Source organism: Seriola dumerili, unplaced genomic scaffold (assembly GCF_002260705.1).
Source record: "Seriola dumerili isolate Sdu_G_001 unplaced genomic scaffold, Sdu_1.0 BDQW01000260.1, whole genome shotgun sequence".
Lineage (NCBI taxonomy): Eukaryota > Metazoa > Chordata > Actinopteri > Carangiformes > Carangidae > Seriola > Seriola dumerili.
This window is the reverse complement of record NW_019174515.1, coordinates 1,360,820-1,370,760: the sequence shown is the minus strand read 5'-3', so window position 1 is coordinate 1,370,760 and position 9,941 is coordinate 1,360,820. Positions and strand designations below refer to the sequence as shown.

The 9,941-nt window shown below is 37.9% G+C and overlaps 1 protein-coding gene across 1 annotated transcript; it reads left to right on the top strand.

Annotated features, from left to right (window-relative positions):
- Positions 1-4,947: 4,947 nt before the first annotated feature.
- On the top strand, positions 4,948-8,500 carry LOC111230266. Its single transcript, XM_022756936.1, has 4 exons — positions 4,948-5,099; positions 5,199-5,292; positions 6,502-6,822; positions 6,911-8,500. Exons 1-4 carry the CDS (start codon positions 5,097-5,099, stop codon positions 7,267-7,269), a joined length of 777 nt encoding a protein of 258 aa, XP_022612657.1. The 5' UTR covers positions 4,948-5,096; the 3' UTR covers positions 7,270-8,500.
- The last annotated feature ends 1,441 nt before the right edge of the window (positions 8,501-9,941 follow it).

The window sequence follows — 9,941 nt, the reverse complement described above, 5'->3', positions numbered from 1 at the left end:
GTGTATATAAACAGATCTAAATTGTGCGAAAGAAGAATCTGGATATATTCACTTTTTGGAGGGCTGGGGAGTTTTTGTGCGTGTGTGTGTGTGTGTGTGTGTGTGTGTGTGTGTGTGTGTGTGTGTGTGTGTGTTTTTATTTTGTTTCATTTTTTTGTTTGTTTTTTTTTTGGAAAATCCTAGTTTAAGTGTCAGGGGAGTTTTAGGCGACTGCTGGCCAGGTGTCACCACCTTTCAAGCCTTCAGACCTATTATATATTTATCTGACAGCTATAAGCTACATTGTGGTTGATGATTTTTAGATGAATGAAATACATGACACATGAAATATAATATACAGGCAGATATTAGTGAACCTTAGATATAAAAAAAACAGCACAGCACCTTTGAGTGATTATTCTTTGTAAGTGCATCCTTCAAACTGCACTCAAAGGTTGAAACTAGCCACTGTTCTCATTAATGATGATAACATCTGGAATATTAGCTGTGGGGTTTTTAAAACCAAAACATCATTAGTCTTGCACAGTTTTAACATAGTGCAACATTAGATAAGATTTAAATCCGAACACTAAGCCACAAATGCAAATGGGCCCTTCATCCTATCAAGACAAATACAGTCTCTTTTCAGACCCAGACCCCTGCTGTAGTTATGATGTGCATGAAAAAAAACTCATATTATTTGTAAATCTGTAATTCATTTAAATTGTAAAAGGGCTATTTAAAGGTTTTAGAGGAACATTAGCAGAGATATCAATGCATCCCTGCAGTACAGTACTGTTTGCAGGTTAATGTCACCAGAGGCAAAGTGGCAAGTGATGAAAGAAGCAGGAACCTTATATCCAATTAAATACCCTCAGGGTACCCAGCTTCTGTCCCAAAGTGTTTTGTGAGGAAGATAAAGGTTTATCTAAAGTCCCTGAACACAGGACATGTTTGAACTCTTTGAACTGTATTTACCGTCATGTGGCGCTTGATCTGAAAGACGGGGTAAGGAAATGGATGAAATACCTCTGTGTCAGTGCTTTAATATGATTATACTGTATCATATTCAAACGTGTAGGTACAAAAATGCAGAAAAACTCTGCATGAATGTGAACTGCTATTCTCAGGTTCCCAAAACATACCATAGCTCTGAAAAAAAATAAAATAAAAACAATTTAGGGTTTGTAAGACTGTCTGGTGTTTGTTCAGCCTTCGTGCTGTGCAGCAGAAATACAAATCAGTTTCACAGTTTTTCTTTTTTCTTTCATTTTGCAGACCAGTGCTAGCAGACTGAAATAGTGCTCAGTTCTTGTGCTCAGATTTGATCCTGACAGATCAAAGAAAATTATCCCTAGAGCTTCAGAACAGATCAGTTTTCCCTTTCCTCTCCCTCCACTACAGACTTTGTGTTCCACATTTCTTGTCTGTCTTACACCTGTGAGGAACAGGCTTGGTCATAACCCTACACTGAACACTAACAAAACTGAACAGGACTGCTTTCAACATAATACCTTCATCCATCTCTGCATGCCTTTGTCATGACAGCTGTTCTGTCCTCTGCTCAATCTTCTTCCCTCATTCATCTTCCTGGGTTGTTTCTGCTTTTCCTGCATGTGTGCGTCTTTTCCTGGTATGGCCATTCCTCACCTGTCCACCAGGTGTCCTCGGTGTCCTCCCCTGCTTTGCACATCTATGGCTCATCACTAATCATCCCTGGCCTGCTGCCTTTTTTCCCCAACTGATTCTCATCAACAGTTACTGTCTGTGTGTAAACATCAGAGGGTATTTTCTTGGGTGTTGTTTGCCAATATGTTTCAAGCCTATTAAATTCCACCACAGACCTGCTGGTCTCAATCCGTTGCCAGTTTATGTGTCTATTCTTGCCAAGTTTTTATTTCCGTGTTGATGGGCCAACAACAAAAAATACTGTCCCCATAGTGTATTAATAAAGTTATGAGACAGGTACATTACCAGCCATGACAGCGGGGCTAGTATTGTTTTCACTTTGTGAGTATGTGTGTCTATCATCATGGTAACATGTGGTCCTGCAAACACCTACTGTTGCAGGAACTACTACAGAGGTGGTTTTGAATACTCTGGCAGGTGTTTACATGTCTGTCTACAGATGTGTAGTTGAGATAAAATTTTTTAAAAAAGACTGAGTACTGAGTACTCATATCGTGGCTAGTGTGATCCCATTGCAAGGTGGTCTCTAGTATGTAAGTGTACTGTATTTTCCGGTATTCAGCTGCTAAAAAGTCATTTCAAAGATACCACACAGGAAATAGACACTCAACATATTAAAATATTTAAATTATATATTAATAAATTCAATATTTTTGTAACACTATTCCAAAGAGGTATTTATTGACTATAGGATTTTTTTTAATTGTATTGCATTACATTGAAAAGTGTAAGAATAGAAGGCATTCCTATTTTTTTGCTGTTGTTTTTTTAAATCTTTAGAATAAAAATATCTCTAACAATATAATGTAACACATGAAAAGCATTTCTTACTTTATATGTTATTATTGACACTGCTTGACATATCACACTATAGAGGGAACATTATTGTTGTGTATTGTATTGTTTGTTATGCATACATGTGAAACTGTGATAATTATTCATATGTGGACTTACTTTACGGATGGCTTTTCTATATTGATGTGATTTACCAATTGCTATTTGACATTTACTGTATCCTCATATTGACATTTAGTTGTATTAATATAAACTTTTGATTGAAAAGTGCATTTCTTCACTAATAGAAGCTGATAATGCATTTTGTACTCAAGGTGAGGAAGAGGAACTTGTCATTACATGCTTACCTGCTGTATCTGTTGATACTGGATCACTGTGGTATTTGGAGTTGTCTAGACAAATACCTTTTCTCCGAGATCTGCCCCCAGAGTCCATCTAATACATGCAGGCACTTATTTCCATCAGGCCCCTTTCCACAGTAAAGCTCTTTTTTCACTGTTCAGTATGAAAGTAATGTGAAATCCAATATATCATGAGTGCAATTGTCCCTGTGATTAACAGAAAGACGGATAAAATGTTTTATATAAATCATTTACAGGAAAAATGGTTTTGCTGCTGGCAGCACACACACACAAAAAAAAACCTGTTGCTGATGTATCAGCAGGATCTTTCAAAATCTGCTTAGTATTCTTGTAGTTATTATTAATTTAATTACAGCCTACACTTTTTGTTCTTTTGGCATTACAACCACATTCCAGACCAAGCTGTGACAGCTCAACAGAATTCAGACAAAAACGTCTTTCAGTTTTAATCACGGATCCCTGAAGAAAAAGTCAGTTCCCAGCAAAACGCCCACTTGAATAAACAATAGTTGATCCTGGATAATGTAAAGTATTAATCTAGCAAACTCAAATGCCATGTTGCTTCTTAGCCAAAACTGCGATTAGCCTATATAATGCTGTGTTAAGATGCGTATGTGTATATGCATGTTTTTGGTGTGTATGTGAAGTTTTCATTTTGTATGTGGTTAATTTGATGTGTATGTGCACACTTTCATGATGTTTCACCCTAATCGGCCTCCCATGAATAAGCCTACTTTAACGTGTGCATGCGAAACTTTCACATGGTTTATAATATGACTCAGAGGCTGCTATTAATACAAGTAATTTCTGCCCAGAGTTAACGCCTCTCTTTGGGACATTCACTGTATGCAGTACAGTAGTTCAAAAGCTGTAGTAGAAAGTACATCTACTCAAGTATGATATGGTACTTGTACTTTCCTTAAATATTTCCCTTTTTTTTACAGTGGAGAAATCGTTAGGGCCTTCAGAGAAAGCTAACCATACCAGCATTTTAAATGTTATATTCAATCTCTTTCATTTGATAATTTTTCTCTTCTAATTCTAATTTTAGTCTCAAGTTCTATCAAATTCGCTTCAGCTATGAAAGGGTTACTGTCCTAAAACCAAGAGTATAGAGTTATCCAATCAGATTTTGTGAACCGGGATAGAAGGGCTGAAGCCCCCACTGTGTGTTTTTTCAGGAAGGGGCAGGGGAATTAACCAACCTGGGAGGGACCAAAAATCACTGCCCCAGGCCCCTGACCCCCCCTGATTTATCTTGTAACCCTTTGGATGCTGCACTTCCAGGTTGGGAATCACTGGACTAAACTACTTAACTGTTAATATAAAGTAGCCTAGTTAAAACTAGCTCCGCCTTGACCACCTACAACAGTAAATTTTGTTTACACATTGTTGAATCACAATCTATTAATGTCATACATAATAATACATCAGGCACAGGGCTGATATTTTCTGCATAATGAGCACTATTACTTCTGATGCTTTAAGTACATTTTGCTGAAAATAATTCAGTATAAGGTTTTGATTGCAGGGCTTTTATTTGCAATGGAGTAATTATGTGATTAACTAAATTAAGTTGTTGAAAGTATCAAAGGATGGCTCAAACTCAATCTTAACATAAATCAAATTAATGTGTAGGAGTTGCAAAGATGGCTGCTCAAATTCAGATGGACACAACAACACCACTGACCAAGAAAACTTTTCCAATGTCTTTATGGACTGTTTGGATTTTAAATATGGAGGTGCAAAGAATTGTTTACATTGTAAATGAAAAAATACACTGGAAGGTTTCTCTTTGGAGTAAAGGGGACATTAGAGAACAACTACTTAAATCCAAGGTACTAGTGAAGTATTAAACATATCAAGCTGGTAAATACTTGAAAATAATACAAACTCTTTTACTAAAATAAATGTTCTATGACCTTTAAAGCTAAAGAATAATGTGTTCAGTCACAATTGAGCATATTCATAAAACAGGTAAGCAGATTTGCAAATTTGCAATCGAAATGTTTCATAAGTTTCCTTTCCTGTAGTTTTCACTAGTGTGTCTCAGTCATTCATTCCAGGGCATGTCAACTCATGTTCAAGTGAAAACCTGACGCCACACTTGGAGTTGCTTTTACAATGCTGACAATGACTCACTGGGTGTTCTTCCATTTATCACATCCTCTTGAGATGCAAGATAACATTAAATGAAGTGGACTTCAGCCCACAGAAATCCTACACTGAAAGAAAAAAAACATTTATTAGCCGTGTGTTCAGCAGAATACCATGGTGAGTTTACACAAAGTTGATTTACCTCATGTTCAGTAGCTCTCCATGTTTGACTTTTACCTGGTTCATGTAATGTGATAAATACCGATTTCAATACAGGTCAAAGGGACGAGTTCGTCCTCTGGTGTGAGGACACAGCATGTTTTCGGCTGGGTTTCCATCATCTGGTTCACTTCAGCAGTTAGAATTGCAGGTGAGGTTTTGTTTTGTGCATGAAAAGAAAAAATAATTAATAGACTGATTTAGAAAGTTACAGCTTATGCAAGGGGTTGTTTTAAAAATAGGTTCTAGTCTTTGCATAATGGTCGAACACTCTTTATGATTTAAAGAAAGAGAGACATTTTGGTTACTGAGGAAAATGCAAATCATTCTACTAGAAGCAGTATTTGCATTGGTTCTCACATCAGATCCACTCTCAATTCTGGTTAACCGCCTAATCTTAAACCTTTTTGGAAATTGGAATTTTGGGAAATTGGATAATTAATTTGCTTTCTTGCTGAAAGTTAGACACAAAGATTGATACCACTGTCATACCTGTATGCTAAAATGTAGTTGGAGTCAGCAGCTGGTGATTCAAATAAAATAGACCAACTAGCATAAAGACTGGAAAGAGTGGAAAGAGTGGAAAGAGACCAGCTCCATACCTGTCAACATAGGAGTTTGAAAACAAGTCGCACTACACCTACCACTGTCGACATACCCCACTTCAGTTTGAAATCATCACAAAAGCTGAAGGCCACATTATTTTTTTGCACAAAGTATTGACATTTTCAGCTGAGCTTTGGTTGCTTTATCTGTGACAGAAACATTTCCACTTATAAATGCAATCATTGATGGGGCATGTTTCTGTACGTTTGGATGTGCTTATGCTTGGCAAATTTGTCATTCTGGCCCCCCCGCCCTTAGCACTTGCACACCTGTGCAATAATCATGTTCTGTAATCAGCAACTTGATATGCCACACTTATCACTTGAACGATTGTCTTGGCATATAAGGAGTGCTCACTAACACGGATTCAAACACAATTGTGAGCAAAAATTAAGAGGAGTAGAATGTGTGAATAGAACAAAACTTCGATCTTTTATTTCAACTCATGAAAAATTTGAGTAAAAACAAAAGCTTTGCACTTATATTTTTGTTGAGCATGTTTCACCCAACCGTAGTCTAATCAGACACTGAATCTACTGCCTACTACAGAATGATGATAATCATTTGAGACTGAGTCTTTTTAGACTGTAGATATAAAAAAAAAAACAAGAAAAAGAATATTATCATTGGAATATTCAAATAAAATAGACCGAAAGTAGATTAATGCTGCTCTAATGAAATACATAATTAGCAGGAATCATTCATCAGCCTGCATTATGCTCTTTAATCCAGTCATCTCTCTCTCTCTTTTCAGGCAGTCAAGATGTGAAGCTACAGACCATACCCCAAGTGGCAGCACAGTGTGGAAAAAATGTGACACTCACATGTAATGCCAGCTCATCACGCCATATGGATATTCAGTTTTTTTCCTGGCTGGCAAACATGAAAAATGTGTGTCAGTATGGAAATGGCCAAACTGACCCTGGGGCTCTGTGTGAAAGCACAGCGAATACTTCCCACCACACACTCACTCTGACTCTCATCAACGTGATGCCGGTCAGCAAGGGAAAATATCTCTGCAAACTACGCTCCAACCTGGGAGTAAAGAGTGCCTCAACTTCTGTTACGGTACACGGTGAGCTAACTGTTATTTTTGTTTTTTATTTTATTGTACTTTTTGTCACTGTCTTTTTTCATCTTTCTTCCATCTCGTGTCTTTACAGGTTGCCTTGAGGGTTCTGGTTTCTTCACTAATGAGTCTCATGCTGAATGCTGGTTCACTGGAGTTTATCCTAACGGCACCATCCACTGGTTCCAGGGAGAAGTTAACTTAACAAACTCTGCCAGCACACAGGAAGAGATGGACCAACATGGCCGGTACAAGGTCTTGAGTGAACTACATGTGGAGAAAGGACACCTGAACCTGTCTTATAAATGCTCACTGTGGATCCCTTCTGACAGGAAGTATCTCTCCAGTCAACTGTTAACTGTTGCTAGGCAGATAAAATCATCAGGAAGCATGGCCAAACTGCACTGGATCTGTATTATGGTAGGAATTATGATGGGGATGTTTATGACATAGAGGGGGAAAAAAAACTTCAGATTCGTTTTCTAGATGGCATGTGGCAAAAATGAAAACTGAAATGAAAACAAGAGAATTAATATTGCAGGAGAACATACAGTGTTAAGTGTGCTAGACTTGTTTCTTTATCCATGTGTTGTTGTCGGTTTCATCCAACCTAGTGCACAGGCAACGGTCCTCTTTATATTTGCTTCAAATATCTAACTGCAGAGGAGGAAGCCAGTGGGTTTATTGTTTGGTTCGAATCAGATCTACACTCTCAGCCTTGATCAGAAGCTTATTTTAACAGTCATGGCACAGACCTTTAAAACAAACTCCTCCACTTGATGGCAGCACAGCATTTATTGTATCTTGGAGACATGTGCAGCCTATGGGGGTGTATGCCTGAATAGGAGAGCATGCTTTTCTCCAGAAGCATACTGACTCACTGTCTGAACTAGTGACTGAGATCTTTTAGAGGATGGAGGAATTTGACTTTAGAAAACCTCTAGTTTGCAGGTACTGTATTTTTGTGCTCAAACTGTCAAACTTGTTTACTGGCATCCTCTGTAAAGAAAAAGGGCTACCCATTTACTTCAATACTGCCTGCTCTAAAGGAGAGATCTGCTTAGTGCACTGAACACTGAGAGAGATCAAATTTGCTCACATGTGTACTTAGTCAAAAATCCTTAATGCAGACATGATTCATGTGAATGACCAGCAGGTACCTGAAGCACAATATACATTTTCTGAAAAACTACAATGCAGAGGTTAAAATGAATACACTGGGGATTCGTATGCAGTGGTGGAAAGCAGCTAAGTACATTTACTCTACTGTACTCTTAGAAATTTGAGGTACTTGTACTTTGAGTATTTTCATTTGCTTATTCACGTTATTTTGTTTTTGTACTTCACACTTCTGCTTCACAACATTTGCACTTTTTACTTTTAAATCTTCAGTGTTAGCTACTAATTACTTAGTATCTAAAAATGGCTACATGTATGATATGATGTATAACTGTATTGTCATATTTTGTCAAATTTTGTGTTTTCCATTTAAACTCAGTTTATTATCTTTGTGGCTTAAACTGACAGTAATCTAAATCTTAACTACTGATGATGCAAACCTTGTTTAGCCAAAATGCAAAGGACATGGTGTATTGTGGATTCTATTTTTTGCTTTGTAATTATGCTACATTAAAGTGTGAAGTGTGATCATTCTAGTATCTGTATGTGTGTGTGTACATCAAGAATTCGTTCCTTCACCTTTAAATGAGTGCACATCTGCTGTCCTGACCGCATGTATTTGCTCTTATGGTGTGGCTGTGTTTCTGTTGTTTGGTTTTGCAAGTTTAGAAATCTGTACACTCCTCACTGCACTCCACGGCAAATGTTGCCTCAGAGATGTTGAAGTATGCAGACTAGAGGAAGTGTCGTGTCTCGCCAGGTTTGACAAGTACATTATGTGGAATAGGTTTCTGTTCCCTGGCTTTAGCCTCAGTGTTTATTGAGAAATTCTCTGTTTGGTGGTGCAAGTTTTGAATTACACTCAGTTTTTGCTCAGGTGGGTGGTGACAAACGTTAACAAATGGCCTGTTGTGTTTTCTGTGCATTTCAGCAAGATTATTGTTTTGCATTTATTTTCTTTTTTTTTTTTTTTTTTTTTATGAAACTCGCAGTATGTTTTCTCTGCACCAGTCCAGTGGTTAACATTCAGCTGGAAAGATGAAATGAGTCTCTGCAGTCAGAGCAATTAGCTGCTGAGGAAGAACTACTTTATGATCTGTGAGTAAAGGGAGCAAGCAAACTTGAACACTTGCAGCACTGTTGTGCTGCACAATTACGTTCTCACATGTGTTTTTCATAATAACTGAGGCGATGACACAAACAGGAGCTAAGTCATTTGGAGAAACTAAAGATTAAGATGACTCAAACTAAAGATAGTAAAACCAATAAAGGGAACTGTTCTCATGCATTAAGATCCGTGTGTGGATATCAAGGTGAATGGTGACACTGATGACAACCTGTATGAGAATAAAATATTTCCTTCTCTATCCCCGCTGCTGCTTCACAGACATGAGACCTCCTTCCCCAAGACCTCTATGTTGGTAAACCAAGCTACTGAAGCAGGAGAGACCGTTAAAACGCAAGATGACATGATGTGAGGAGACCCTGCTAAGAGCAGATACACACCACAGAGTCATTCCTAAGGACAAGACACGGAGAGGAGACTGAAATGATTTGCTCCAGAAACGTGAAAGCGAAATTAGATTCTTTGGAGATAAATGAGGCAAGCTAGCAGACAGTAGATCTTTTCAATAAATGTGACTGTATGTGTGTGTGTGTGTGTGTGTGTGTGTGTGTGTGTGTGTGTGTGTGTGTGTGTGTGTGTTTACCAGATAGATGTGTTTGAGCCAGTGCCCCCACAGCTGGAGAACAAAACCTATAACTTTCATTATGACCTATCGATGGTGACTTCATATACTATATAAGCCTTGGGAAACATGCTCATTCCAGTAGTGTGAGAATATTGATACCACTGTAATCAAACAGTAAACATGAATCCACCATCAGCGGTCCGTTAGCTTAGCTTAGCACAATGACACTTAATAATTACACTTACGTAAGAACATACAAGAAAGGTGATTGGTGAGCTGTAGAGATCTGTTTGGCAGATTTGGTTACCTTTGGAC